At 51.6% G+C, this 14,997-nt stretch overlaps 1 protein-coding gene across 5 annotated transcripts; it reads right to left on the bottom strand.

Moving 5' to 3' along the window:
• Nucleotides 1-7,154: 7,154 nt before the first annotated feature.
• Nucleotides 7,155-14,923, bottom strand: C9H3orf18 (chromosome 9 C3orf18 homolog). Of its 5 annotated transcripts, XM_047564455.1 has the most exons (7): nt 14,714-14,923; nt 14,121-14,215; nt 13,875-14,031; nt 12,845-13,225; nt 9,770-9,795; nt 9,206-9,353; nt 7,155-8,322 (listed from the first exon to the last, which is right to left on the bottom strand). In XM_047564455.1, exons 4-7 carry the CDS (start codon nt 13,076-13,078, stop codon nt 8,242-8,244), a joined length of 489 nt encoding a protein of 162 aa, XP_047420411.1. In that variant the 5' UTR covers nt 13,079-13,225; nt 13,875-14,031; nt 14,121-14,215; nt 14,714-14,923; the 3' UTR covers nt 7,155-8,241. The 5 variants fall into 5 exon arrangements, with proteins under 5 accessions (XP_047420411.1, XP_047420410.1, XP_047420414.1 ...); XM_047564454.1 differs by lacking the exon at nt 14,121-14,215; XM_047564458.1 differs by lacking the exon at nt 14,121-14,215 and having other exon boundaries at nt 12,905-13,225.
• Nucleotides 14,924-14,997: the final 74 nt, after the last annotated feature.

The following is a 14,997-nucleotide window of genomic DNA, read 5'->3' as shown; positions in this document are numbered from 1 at the left end:
TCCAGGGCTTGTCTTTCCTCAGTGAGGCAGGAAAGGCTCAATGAGGATGCTGCAGAAGGTGGTTCATGTAATATTCTCAGGTTGGCTCATACTGGGAGCAAGCAGTGTGGGAGGGTACCACAGGGAGCAGGATGGTGTCTGGACAAGATCTTCCCCACAGGGCTAGCCTACCCTTTGGAGGGGGTTTGGTCTTTTGGCCCCAGGGGCAGACACTCACCCAAGTCCCTAAAGTGGGAAAACCCACAAACACTTACAATTCTCCCCCCAACTCAAACTTTGGGACCAGAGTTACTGCCTGGGGGCACTGTTAATGCCTTCCACATGCCCGGCAGTGCTCCTGGCTGGGGATACAGCAGTGAGCAAAGTCACCTCACAGAGTTCTAGTTCAGAGAATGGAAGTGGCCTGAGAGTTACCTGGAAGAGGTAGACAGAATTAGTCTGAGGTCTCAAACCAGTCCCCTGCACTGCCCAAGTATCCAAGAAGTAGCTGTGGGAAGCCACAGGGAGAAAGAAAGCTTGAGTCCTACAAACCCCTCAAGTCCCAGGGATGGGGTGATCTGAGAACAGGGTGAGGTCTGGCAGTTCCCTCCCTACCCAGGTGAGGACCCTGTTGCACTTCAAGGAGGCCAGGCTTGGGGAGTCCTACTTGCTGAGTGCCTCTCTATCCTCACCTCAACCAAGGGGTCCTATCTCTGACAGAGATTGTGAGCAAGACTATCTGGTTGGAGAATGGCCTGGGGTTTAGGAAATAGGTACCATTCCTGGGTTTCAGCTGTGTGCTGGGAGCCAGCCCTGCACCCAAATCCTCCCCAAGCTCTGCTCTCAAGTCTCTGGCATCCTGTCTCCCAGCTGTGTGACACTGGGCCAGAACCACTGCCTCTCTGAGTCTGTACAGGGGGGCTAATTGTTATCTTTGGAAGGAAATAAGGAGATAGGAGGGAGTATACAGGCACTGTGCAATGGGGCTGGAGGTCAGAGGCCTAGAGACCACCATGGGCAGTTACTGTTAGGGTGCCAAGTCCAGAGTGGGGGCTAAGAACTCAGAACTCAGACCAACTTAAATGAAGGCACTTTTCCCTCTTTTAGACTAAAGATAGAACGTTGCTAGAACAAAACTTAAAGGGAAGGTGAGCATGGAGGAGCCAGTACTGAGAGGCCCTGAGGGGTCAGAAGAATAACCAGTTGAGGGACATCCAGGAGAAGGTCCCCATGAAGGTAGCTGGAGGCCAGAGGCACTGTGTATTCTCCATACCTTTCCTGCTAGTGGCTCCAGCTCATGAGGCAGCTCTTCATTGGTGCTGGCCTCCAGCAGAGTATGTCCCCAGCAGGAGGGAGTATCAGGCCTCAGCTCTGCTAGTCTCTCCAGTTGCTCCAGGCTCTCATCCAAACTGTAGTGACTGACTGAGCTGCATCTTCTTCTGTGACCAGCCAGATGGGCAGAGGTGGTGCTGGGTGTCCATCAGGCAGGTCTACTTCTACATCCACCACCCTGCCCACTCCAGGTTCAAAGGTGCAAGGCCCCTAAGAAGACTTCATCCAAGTCCCCCCCCCCCAGGATACCTTTTAAGGGACAACCCTTACCCCCAGCTTTAGACATGGAGGGCTACAGGGTCTGGGCAACAGCTATATTTGATGTGACTAGAGTAGCTGGTCCCCAGGCTGAGGGTGAAGAGCCTGTTCAGTTGGGCCACTAACTGAACCCAGAGAAGAAAGGTCAATGTGGTGTCAATGGAAGTGACCAGGAGTATGGATGCCACCAGAAAAGAGGGCAAACATTTACTGGGGAAAGCCATGGGTAGAATGTTTCTTAACTGTATTCTGTAGTTTCTCTGCCAGACCACCCCTTCTACATCAGTCACAGTCACTGTCACACCCACAGAAAGGGCAGCAGTTGGAGGCTGCCACATCCTGGGCAACATCCCACGCCCTGGTGAGAGGGGGAATGTAAAGGCAGCTGGTTCCTGTCCCTTTGCCTCCTCCAGGCAGCCTTCCCTGACTGGAACTCTCAGAGAAACTCTGGTCAGCAGAATTTCTCTGACCCAATGAACTTGGCCCTAGAGGGTAAGAAGCCCGCTCCCCTCCAAGCACACTGATGGGCACAGGGAAAGTGCTGAATTACTCCTGTGGACTCTGAAGGAGGTATGGGAAATCCAGGGAAGGAAGTATGTCAGATGCCAAGGACCTCTGTCTCAATAGCTGAAAGACCCCACCCCATGCCACCCCAATGCTAAGCCAGGCTGCAGAAGTAACTGCAAGAAACATTTAGTTGGACTGATGGGAACAAGGGATGGGGGTGCACAGCTATAACTGTGGTTTCTGCCAGGACATCAAACCCTGGGGACTGGCCAGGATTCCATCTAGGGTGGGCAGGGATATGAGAGGACTTGCTGGGGATGAGACAAGTTCAGACCTGGACCCTTGACAACATCTTCAGCATCATCAGAACTGTTCAATATGGGGCAGCAGGGTCTAGTGCCCTGGCAAGGAGTAGGGCTGGTGGAGGCAACTAGTGCACGTTCGACTTGCAGATTGTCCATTCCTGCTCTGTGCCTGGCCAAGCCTCTGGTTGAGAAGTCTGGAGATCATGCAATGAGGTATACAGAAGTCTCAGCAACCTATTGCCCAGAGACCCAGAATCTGAGTCCCTTTTCCCCTTGGCTGGGTACTCCAAAAGGCAAGAGAGGGTCTAAGCTTTCTACCAACCACAGGGTGATTCTCAGTCTCTACTCTCTAAGACTGGAACTGGCCTGTTTGTCTCTTACTACCCCTTGAGGGATGTTTGATGCTGTCACCTTTAAGATCACTGGGAATCTGCATGTGGGTCCTCCAGAACACATCTCTTGGAAGTTGCACGTGTCCAGTGAAATTCAGAATGCAGGGTGCTTGATAAAACTATGAACCCTCAGAACCAGTAGTGACTTCAGCAATCACATGCTTGCCCCTTTCCTGCCCCTTAATTCACCTGCATGCCCAGAAACCTCACACTGTGGGAGACACCAGAGAGTCCCTTGTGTGATTCTCATTCTGCTTCCAAGTTAAATGGGATGTTGGGCCACCTGGAAATTTGCCCTAAATGTGAGAATATGGCTGAGTCTGTGACCCATTGATTGGAGGTCACTTGACTCATCAAGGAAGGTTTTGGTATCCCCTAGGTGAGGCCAAGAATGGGCCCACCAGCCTCAGGGAAAACATTGCCTCTCTCCGAACTCCTGCTTGCAGATTCAGGTTCACTGGGAGTCTCAGAACACTCCAGGTCCCCCTTCCTCCACTGATGTACCAATCCACACAGGAAACCGAGTCTTACCACAGGCATGGATCTGACCAGGCTCCCAGAGGGTCACCTTTCCCGCTGAACCTGAGAGAGAAGGGGGCCCTGCAAATCTGGGAGTGTGATCTGAGAAGCAGGACTTCCTTCCCTGCCCAGGGAAAATTACAACCACTTCCCAGATAGCTCTCAGCACCACCTACTCCTCTGTTTCCCCCACAGACACTCTTGGATGAAGCTCGAGCAAGCCCTGGGCTTTTCTCTGGGACTGCAGAGACCATCCCCCTCAGGGGTGTGCAAGGGGAGTCCAGTATCTCTGGGGAGCCCAACCCGATCTGCTATTATATAACCAGAGCACCCAAAAAGGTCAGAGAATCTTCCAAGGAGCTCTTGGGGTTGGGGAGAGAGTGTGACAAGAGCAGATCAGGCCCTAGTGGGAATGGCATCTAGTGTTAGCCTTACCTAAGAGTCTCCATGCTCTCCCCTGACTTTTCTCCCCTCCCGGCACCTGACATTCACACACTTCTTGTTCATTTCTTGCCATTTCTGGCCTTTCAAGACTATGCTCTGGGTGCCACAGATGCTCCCACCTGCAGTTGTCCCTCTGTCCTGAGCTCTTAGAGGTCAGGGAGGATGGGGATTCTAGACCAGCATCTCCTGGGGTTTTCTCAGATATCCTTAACCAAGACCCTATATACCTGAGATCTGCACAGGATAGGGTAGGGTATCTGTCCCCAGTCTCTGAACACCCCCACGTACACCCTGACCCCTTCTTTTTCATGTAGCTGTAAATATAAAGATATAGACATATGGTAGCATACACACATCACCCACACACACCCCTTTTTTCCTAGTTGACATCTTTCTCCTCCATCTAGAATGAAATGCAATGTGACTTGACTCACTGATGAGCCATGATGCCAGGTTCACAACAGGGACTCTGTCACGTCTCTGGAAGAAATCCACACATAGCAAGGTCAGAGCGCTGTTGGAATTTCTGGGCTTTCCCCCATATGAACTTTCCTTTACATTCTGAAGGCATCCCCTGTCTGTCGGCAGCCAGGCAGTGGGATTACTTTATTCACTTTGACTGAAATGTGGTACTTCATTATGTTAAACAAGAAGAGGGTCTCCTTTGAAACTGCCCTTCTGCATCTATCCTGATACCACCCACTGCAAACCCCCTGAACTTCATAACGAAAGGTTTTATTCAGGCAACTGTTTATGTTAGGTTGGGGAACATTTCTCTGAGGACTCCAATTAATAGTCAATTTTGGCTGCATTGATGGCGGACAACTCCATCTCACCTTTCTGACCAGCTGAGGGTAGTGAGGAGAGTCCTGATCAGTTCCCTAAGGCTTGAGGCCACAAGAGAAACACACCCATCAGAACTTTGCACCCCAATATTTGTCAGTCACACGTTCTTTGGAAGATCTGGGAATTTGGTTTTTCTCAGGATTGAGAGAAAGAGTTAGAAAATAAAGGTGGATGGAAGGGAAAAGATGACTCTGAGGGCACAAGAGATAATGAAGTGTCCTCTGTCACTACAGAGATAGAGGCCCTGGTCCATCACCAATTCAGGACCCACCCCACTTCAACAGGGCAGGCAGCTGGAATAAAGGGCATAAGGGTCCCCCTGAAGTCTCTGTCTATCCCTGGTCCTTGGGTGCCAATCTGCACCACAGGATGTTTCTTCAGGATCTCAAGACACCAGGTCTTCCACAGCGTCCATATTACTGGGCTGTGGGGCTTCCCAGCAGGGTGAGCACACACTGTCTGCCCACCACTTCTTCTCTCACCCCATGCCCCTCAGGAATCTGCCAGTCTGCTGAAGACTTGCTCTTTCCAAGAGCAAGGCCATCAAGGCAGGCCCAGCTGTGACATGTGTGGATAACATATGGGGTGCTTGATCCTCAGCCTTACCAAAGGCCCTGTGCCACCACCCCAACCCCCAGCCCAGCCGTCCATTTCAGACCTGGGGGGCTCACACCCTTGTTTCCATTATTCTAGTCCAAGGTTCAGCTCTCTGGAGGAGAGTACTCCTGGGAAAACCAGGATAGTCATGGTAGTGTCATTCTCCCCCAAACCCTTCTTAACTTTGTAGGTGGGTTCCATACACACAACCTTAATGGTTTCCTACCACCACCTGTACCCTGAACCCTGTGCTACAAGGAAGGTCGTGTTATTTTGTTCCCTTTTGTTTCAGACCCAGCTCCTCTAGGTTCTAAGGTGCCATCCTCCTCCTTCTTGGAGCTCGGGTCCCTTCCCTCCCCTGGTCTCATAAGGTCCTGTGCATTTAACCTCTCCACCCCAGGGAGTGGCAGGCATTGTGACCCCATTCCACAGTTGAGACACAAGGCCCCAGAACAGCCTTGACTCAGGACCAGAGCATTTACTTGGATAAATTAGAGAAAACCAACTGGGCTGCCACCTCATAGCTCATAGATCCAAGCAACTATCCCTAGGCCTCCCACAGCCCCTCACCCATCCTGTCCCCTCCTGGGATTTCACACCCCAAATGTCACAGGCTCCACACTCTTCATGTAAACATCTTAATTACATCTTTAATGCTCTCACACAGAGATGCTGTGAGTTAAATTACAGCTTTGTGCATCCTAAATTACCCGCAGCCTTGTAGTCGTTCAAGTGCTAATGTATTTATAGCATCTAGAAGAGGGAATAAATCCAGAACCTTCCCCACAAGGGCCTCCTAGACCCTCACCTCCTGACACGTGGCATTTGTCCAATGGGAGATCCATATGTGCCACCCCTGTGTCTCCTCCAGCCAGCAGAGGACAGTGATGGTGGTGAAGCTGGATGTAGGGACATGCCTGTGCATGCTCATGTGGGTATGTGTGCCCAGTGTAGAAAAACTGCCCAGCCCCTGGGGTATGTTTCTGTTTGATGCCTTGCCCAGATGCCCCTGGCATCATCCATGAACTTTCAAAGTTAAGGGGGTGGCCAAACGCAAAGACCCTCTTTCCTATTCCATGAATACCATGGATGGGAATAGGAAGGAAAATTAAAAGATGGACCAGGTTTCTTAGGAGGAGGTTGGAAGATCTTGTGGGCCCTCTGTAATATGCATGGACCTTGGGTATGAGCAGTCTTTTTCCTGGCCTCTTGCTTACTGGGAGAGTTTATAGAATTTCAGCTCTATAACTGAGTCTCTCAGGGCCTATAACAGGTGCTGCTCTACCATGTCCCTGCATGAGTGGTTGCCTCCCTCCACCCTAGAAAAGATTCCAGTTTCCCACAGGGCACCCCTTTTCAGGCAGTTAGAACTGCTTCCACTAGTTTATAGCCTATCTCCACTGCTGTTAGACCAAGAGCCTCTCCCTGAATACCATCCCTGATAAAGATAGGGAGCCATTTGTCGGGGTTTCCGGGACCCCCAGCCTTGGGCACGGTCAAGATGGCGCCTGGCGCTGAGCCAAAAGCGGCCAGCTATACAGTAAACAACCAGCGAATTCCAATGATTGGCTAGTTAACGATGTGATTAGAGCATGCCCCCCTCGTGTACCTATTCTATGCCTGCAGCTGTCCGCGCGTTTACCTCGTGTGCTCTCCCCTGATTGGTTGAAGTGTATATAAGCTTGGTGGGTGGGGGAGTAAAAGAAGAAGCTGAGAGTAGAAAGAAGCTGAGAGTAGCAAGAAGCTGAGAGAAGCAAGAAGCTGAGAGAAGCAAGAAGCTGAGAGTAGAAAGAAGCTGAGAGTAGGAAGAAGCTGAGAGTAGGAAGAAGAGAGAGTGGGAGTAGAAGCGAGGAAGAAGAGTGCGAGCGAGAGCGAGAGCCGAGTGGGAGAAGCGGAGCGGCCGAAGCAGGCGTGAGCCGAGCAGGAGAAGCGGAGCGGCCGAAGCAGGCGAGAGTTAAGCAGAGGGAAAGAGAGCGAGAGAAAGAAAAGAGAGAAGGGGATAGAAAAGAGGGAAAGAAAGGAAGACTGTGCACAATAAACTTCCAAAGCTTCAGACGTTTGTCGTGTCTCTCTCTGCGGGCAGAGGGAACGCGATAGCCATTTCCAGAAGCAAGTCAGCATGGTTTTTAGAGCCCATTGAAGAAATGCAATGGACAGTGGCAACCAACCTTGCTTCCATCTTCCCTGATTACTGAAGACCAGAGTAGGTGGACTACCCCAGTGCTCTACTACATACCATAGGGGGAGGTTGACTTAGGGTAGAGTTAATAAAGAGGGTCTCTATCATGCCCCATACACATCTGCATATAAGCCCACTTATGCATATGCATGAGGACTTTCAGCAGGTCTGGGGTCAGCATTCCTTCACAACCATACTCTCAGTTACTTTTCTCTCGGCCTCCACCATTACTTGGGCCCAGCAAGCAGCTGGCTATCAGGGATGGGAAGTTGGAAGACCCCACAGATCCTCTGTAATATGAATGGAGCCTGGATATGAGTCGCCCTTCTCCTGGCATCTTGTCCACTGGGCAGATTCAACTTCATCCCTGGGCCTCTCAAGGACTACAACAGGTGCTGCCCAACCCTGTCCCAGTGAACTTGGTAGTGGTTGCCTCCTTCCACCCCAGAGGAGGCTTCAGATTTTAAAATACAGATTTCTCTCTGACAGAGAGGAATCGCCTCTACCTTCCCTCTTCCTCTCCCAGTGTATCCCCCCGCCCATTTCCTCCATATTAGAGAAGCAGACCTTGGTGACAGGGGTGTGAGCAGGAGACAAGGAAGCCAGCAATGGCTCTTGACCTTCCTGGAATGAGGGATACCCTCTGTGACAGGGCCATCAAGTTAGGAGAGATCAGTAGCCAGATGGCTAGGCTGACTGGGCCCTCTCTTCAAGCCTGAAGAGTCAGCAGGTGGATCTGCAGAACAGCTGGGGTATGGCCCAGCCCTTTCCTGTCTTGTCAGGGCAGGTCCTGAGAATAGATCTTGACAATCAGGGAGCAGGCAGCTCTGTGGGCACTGAGGCAGGTGTCTCTTTCAGAGGTCCAGGCCTGTCCGTGGGCCACTCACGCATGGATGGCATTGGCTACGTCGGTAAACACCAGCCGGCTAGGCCTCTGCAGTGGGCCCTGGGAGGGGAGAGCACTCTGCAGGGAGACAGGCAGGGGTATCAGAGACGTTGACCAAGGCCATGTACCCTCTAGCCCAGTTACTTCCACCCTCACTTCCTGGTGCCTGCTTGTGCCTGGCATTAGCTCTGCCTTCTGCCTAGAGTGTCCTCCCCTGAAAATTCATCCTAGAAATCTAACCTGGCTCAGATGACTGCCTCCTCCCCCAATAGTCATCCAATCTTGCTCTGTCATCTTGGTGGCACTTACAGTGGACTCCCTTGCAGGATGAATTATGGTCCAGCCCCTTTATGATGCTCTGGCCCTTGGGGATTTGAGAAATGGTAGCAAGTGGTAAGGCAGCCCAATGGCTCTGATAGGATGATCAGTTACCCATCCCTTTGGATATTGAAGATGCATATGGCTAGGGTCTCTTCTGGCATGGGCTCTGTCAGTGACTAGGAATCCACCAGCCTATTTGAAGTTGGAACTGACCAAAAGTCTTGACTCCATCCACAACCTGCTCAGGACCATAAATCCTCAGGAAGCAGAGGAAGTCAAGGTCCCAGTCCCTAACAATCTCTGCCCTTAGTCCTTTCCTGCTTTCCCAGCTACTATATGGAAATACACAGGGCAAGAATTAGAATTTTTTGTTTGCAGATGAGGAAAGTAGTCTTAGAGATGCCAGTAGGATTTCCAAGATCAGCAGGCTGGATCCCAAGGCTGCCCCTGTCCTGGCCTTGTGCAGTAAGTTTATGAGTGGCATGGAACAGTTTCTGAAAAAACCTGATAAGACCTATATGCCAAATAGTTGCTGCCTGATACCTGGCAGGTGCTGGCAAGCAGTATGTAAAGGATGGAGGGTGGGGTAGAGGAGGCATGAACAGCTGCGGGCTGGGTGAGGAACCTGGTCAGTGCCTACCTTGCCTTGCATGGCCTGCAGTGAGGCAGCAGCCTGCACAGAGGCCGCATCTCGTCCGTGCTCCAATAGTTCCTGCTCCAGTTCATCTTGCTCCTCCGTGGGGTCAAAGTTGTACATGGGCATGAGCTGGTGGCGCAGTTTCTCCAGCCTGGGGGTGGGGTAGAGGGTGCTGGGGCTGGACAGGCCCTTCCCCTCCTGCCAGCCCTTTAGGCTCTGCCTGCTGGCCAGCTGAGCCACAGCACACAAACATGTTTAGGAGTCCAAGAATTCCCTTGTAGTCCAGGGAGGCAGGGCAAGAGTAGCCAAGAAGTTGGGTAGAAATAATCCCCTCTTGATCCCCCTTGTCCTCCACCTCTATTTCAGGGTTATACCTGGTTTTCCCAGAATCTTTATCTTCTTGCCCTATGTGTGAGACCTTGATGGGGTCCCTCAACCCTCCCTGAGAAGAGGCCCTGACTCTCTGACTAGGGAGAGGGTACTCTTTCTCCTTCCCACCCACGTCCCCTGGAGTTCAACCCAGAATTGCCCATAGATTGGAACTTTAGGTGGCAGCTGGGGAATTACCTCTTCTTCTTCCTGATGTACAAAACCTGTAAGGAAAGGGGTAGCATCAGATGGTGAGGAAAGGAAGCCCTGACTGACCCAGAAGGCCCTCAGGATGGGGGACATGTGGAGGCTAAAGAGTGGCATGGATCCCCATGTCCTCAATGTCCCCATCCCAGTGATATGGACATCCTATATTCATGCCTCCCTTTAACGTTTTTAGAAGCTGACAGAGGGGACCAGGCCTGCCCTCAGAAACCCAGTCTGGGAAAACCACACAGTCACACTGGGGTTGGGAAATCTAGGTCTGTCAATAATGACTGCAACCCTAGCCACTCAGTCTGTTTATGACTCCTCAGGGACAAGGTGGGAAGGGAAGGCTCCAACACATCTCCCATACCTGAGAACCATAGAGCAGTGTGGCCCTAGGTAAGGCTCTGGACTGGGTCCCATGGGAAACTGATGGCTCTCACTGGACAGGGATTAGGAAAGAGGGCTGAGCCCTGGATGTCAGCTCAGGGTAACCCTCTAGAACTCTATCACTGAAGGAACTTAAGAAAGTCCCCGAGTCCTTTCCCCCACTGTATAGACATGAAGGTGAAGAGTTAGGCAGTCAGAAAACATCTAGAAACTCTTAGGCTGGAGCAGGAAATCCTGTACCAAGGATTGGTACTGAGGAGGCACTGAGGAGAGAGACAAAGGGGTGAGATGTGGGAAACCAGCCTGGGCAGTGACTCTGGGGACCCCTGCCACCTGCTCTTCCCCAAACTGGCAGTTTCATGACTGCTGCTGCCTATAGGAAAGCCACATCCCTAGAGTCCATCCCAAATCCTCTGTCCCATACTCTTTGTAGCCTATTGACAAATTGGTTCCCAGACTGATGAAGAGGTCCTCCTGCAGATCTAGTGTCCCTTGCTTCCCCATCCCTTCCAGAGGTTCACATCGGAGGGTACCCCTTGCTCTCCTGTATATAGATGTAATAGGAGCTCTAAGGCCTTCTGGGCCAGCCCCTGCCCAACCTGAGCAAGTGGCTTCAGCTGCCGTACCCTATACCCCCTTGCCTCAAGTTCCTTGCCCCAACCCTTCTCCCTCCCCTGTACCTTTGATTTAGAAGGATCCACAGGATTGGCCAGACTTCCATTCAATCTCCACACCTTTACCCTGTTGCTTTCTCTGCCCCCAACTGGTGACATCCACTGCCTGTCCACCTCTACTTCCAAATGTTCCCACCTCTCAAAGTCTAGCTGCTTCCTTTGGGAAACCTTCCTGAAGTGCTACCCACACCAAGCACTTTTCCATAATCCTGTGTGAGGCACAAACCTGACACTGACTTGCTTCTCATTGCACCTGTGGCCCAGTTCAGGACTGGCACAAGGGGAAAGCAAGCAGCACTCAGGGAAACCTCTAGACCTCTTGTGCCCTCTGTCCTGGAGCTGTTTCCTGCTTTCCACAGCTTTTGTCCCACAAGCTTCCTACCTCTCCATCTTTGGCAAGAAGGTCATCCACCCTAGGCCTCTGACCAACAAGTTCCAAGGACAAAATATTTTGCCAAGAGTAACAAGGGCAGATTCTAGGCCATTTTGCCCCTGAGGTTAGGGTGCCTTAGGCTGCTTAACCATCATGTGTGTGCCAAGGGGGAACACTGGCATTTTTCCTCACTCTTGCCCCAGGAGACCTCTTAGCCCTGGCCTTGCTCTGCATGTGCTGCATCCTGGCTCTGCTTACTGGCCAGTAGTTGTTCCCTGGCAGCAGTCCAGAGCCTGCGGGGCCCATATGGCGACCCTGGTTTAACAGCAGTTCCAGTCAGGCCATGGATGGACCATCCCACTCCTGTTTATCAGAGCAAAAAGCTCCTGAACCTAAGGTCAGTCATCATAGCCTGCAAGGGGCAATGGGCAGAGTACCACCATTGCCAGGCCCTTTGGGAGACCTCTGGTGACCCCCCACTTCCATGGTATCACCTTGAATAATTGCCAGTATTCCCTTAGTGACATTCTGAGAGTCTGTGTATCACTGTTGTGGGACACTTATAGCCTCACAGATTACTTCCATTCTGCTGGCTACTCAGCTCTGTCCCTTCTCATGACACAGGCCAGGTTCCCATCTTGAGTCTCAGGTTCAAGACTCAAGATGCTTCCCCAGATGTCCCTGACCACCTAGCTTAGATGAAAACCCTTGGGTTGGTTTGTTTGTTTTTGACTTGGGATTGAACCCAAGGGCACTTTACCACTAAACTATATTCCCAACCCCTTTTATTTTTATTTTGAGAGAGGGTATTACTAAGTTGCTTAGGGTTTTGTTAAGTTGCTAGAATTGGCCTTGAATTTATGATCCTCAAGACTCAGCTTCCCAAGTTGCTGGGCTTACAAGCATGCACTACCATGCCCAGTTAAAAACCCTTGGTTTTTAACTAATTTCTCATAAGAACCACAGGGCAGGACCTTGTCTCCCCAGCCTCTGTTAGGTCCCAATGGTCTAGTCCAGGGCAATTACCCAGTAAATAATTGTCAAGTGAATGAATGAATAAACATACTGCCAGGCTGAGAATATAGCTCAGTTGGTAGAATGCTTGCCTTATGAGCATAAGGCCCTGGGTTCAATTCCCAGCACCACAAACAAACAAACAAACAAAACGCACACAAAAACGTACTGCCAATAGTGTGACATGCCCAGAACATTCCACCCAACTCTACATCCCATAATCCATCCCAACCACCTTCTGGTCTCTACTCCTATTGAAACCCTTATACCAACTTGCCCCATTGCCCTGCTTACTGCTCACAGGACATCCCTGCCTCCAAATTTGACTCTTAGGACCCTTCATCTGGAACCTCTCCCTCCCCAAATCCTATGTGGTCTTCATGGTCTATCTCAAAAAAATATATTTTTCAGGATATATTCTGGGTCTTCCAATCAAAAAGAATTACCTCTCCAGTCTCTAGCCCCACTGGACAAAACTTGTGGGGAGAGGGAAGGGAGGATTACATTATCATAAATGGACAATTAACTTCTGATTAGATTTTACATTCTAAACACTGACCACCCTCCCCCAGTGGAGGGCCTTCTGGGCCAGCCCCAGCCTGCCCCAGCTCTCACCATGGCCACAGTCAAGCCAATCACTGTGATGATCCCAAAGGACAGAAGCATGGTACCCACGCCAGCTGTGCCATCAGCCACGTCAGGGATTCTGGTGTCATTGAAGCTTGTGGCTTCTGGGCTGAGGGTGGTGGTCTCAGAAGTGGGCCCATCGGTGGCAGGCTCCAGGTCAGGCTCAGTGGTAGGTGGGCGGCTGCTGAACCAGCCCCGAGCAGACAGGATCCTGGAGTTCATGCTGATACTGAGAGACTGCCTGTGGTCAGTCAACTTGCCCACTCACTTCTGACATCAGTAGTACCCCAGCCTGTGGCTCCTACCACCCATGGTAGCCACCTGAAGAGGCACCTCCTTGATAAAGGAAGCCCCCTGCCTCCCTGGGTGCTGGAAAGGAAGGAATAAAAACATGAGGCTAAGGACAGAGGCGTGGAAGTGAAATGAAGTACCTCTAGGTTCTGAAGGCACTGGAAAAGTAAAGATTTGAGGGCAGTTCAGAGACATCAGGACACATGCTTTATATATCTATGGTTCCCATATGGATTTAAAAACATGAAAACGAAGACCTGTCTGTGGGTATGATGATCATAGCAATCATGCCCGGGAGATAGGAAAGATAGCAGGGAGACTTGAAAGAAAAGCTCCCTCCCTTGTGCAATAACATTCATAGCCCCTGATTCCTTTCACCTCTACCTCCTCACTCCCTGCTCCTCACATCTCTCTGCAGCTTTTTCCTTTCATTGAGGAAAAAACTTGCCTAGGAGTCATGTAGGCCTGCCCTTGAATCCCGTTTAGGCTTAGTGACTTACTGGATGACCCCAGACAAGTCACTCCACCTCTGTACCTCAGTTTTCCTAAGTCTAATATCTGCACAGTATTATAGGGTTACTGAAATGTCAGAATGAACAGATCCCTAGAAAAGATCTAGTTCAGCACAAGCCATGTGCATAATGAGCACCCGGTAAATATTCTACCTTTTCTTCTGTCCAACCTATTCGGGAAGCTGGAAGGCACAGGATCTCCTGGACTTAGTTACCTGTGTGGTCCAGACGGTGTGCCTGAAATGGAGGTGAGGGCAGGTGTGGGGAGACCAGGAGACAGGGCACAGAGGCTAAACTAGGTCCTCTAGCAGGGCTTCTCTGCAGGTTTTGAGGTCACTGGACCCTCCCCTTTCCTCATAGGGGACCTGGGTGCTGGTAAGGACAAAGGAACAAGGAAAGGGGAGATTATCTTCAGAAGCATGATGGAGCTCCCACTTTGAAGCATCTTTCCTTTGCCTTACCTCCTCTGGGAGCAGAGATTTTCCCATCCCGGAGAGACAGAGTGAGAAGGGGTCCCAGTCACAGGGTGGGAAGGGGTCCCAGCCACTCTGCAGGCCTAGAGGAGGAATTCCTAGCTCATGGCTGCATCCCTGTAGTGCTCATGGGTGTACAACGGTGCATTTGTGTGTGTTTGTGTGCGTGTACACACATCCATGCTGGAGCCTTAGGAAAGGGTAAGGGTGGCAGAGGGACATGAGTGGGGTAGACTCATCCCTCTCTGCCCTCTCTCTCCAGTTAGACTGGGTAAGGAGTCTATTTTTGGCTCTGCCACTGACCCTAGGCATGACCTTGTGCCAGACCCTTAACTTGCTCTGGGGCTCTCCTCCATCCAGAGGAGAGAAGATGCCCTGCTGACCACTTTCTGGGCCTGCCTCCAGGGTCAAAGGGGGAAGGAGAAAAAGCGGTGCAAAAGGGGTCTGTGCCGTAACCTCCGAGAACCCTCATGCCATTCTCCACTAGGTCCCTCAGTCCTCCCTGCCTCAATTCCCATGCCCGCCTCCGCAACCCTGTGATTTTTCCATTCTTGCATAGAATGAGCAACCTCATCACTTACTTAATCCTCTCCGGGGCGCCGAGCTCAGTCAGAGAGGATAGGGGTGGCGGCGGCGGGCGGGAGATCGGGCGAGGGTAACATCTAGGCCTGGTGTTGGGGGCGACAGTTCGACCCGAGGTGGGCGCTCCCTGCACGCTTGGAACTGCGGACCGAACCCACTATCTTGCACCGCGGGCAGCAGCAAGCGCCCGCCAGCTCTGTCAGCCAGGACAGGGGTGGGCAGGGCCGGGACTCACGGCGGGGGTGGGGCCAGGCCAAGCAGCCTCTGGGGATCAGCGAAGCTC

Source organism: Sciurus carolinensis, chromosome 9, assembly GCF_902686445.1.
Source record: "Sciurus carolinensis chromosome 9, mSciCar1.2, whole genome shotgun sequence".
NCBI lineage: Eukaryota > Metazoa > Chordata > Mammalia > Rodentia > Sciuridae > Sciurus > Sciurus carolinensis.
The sequence above is the reverse complement of the archived record's forward strand: the minus strand, read 5'-3'. Positions and strand labels throughout refer to the sequence as shown.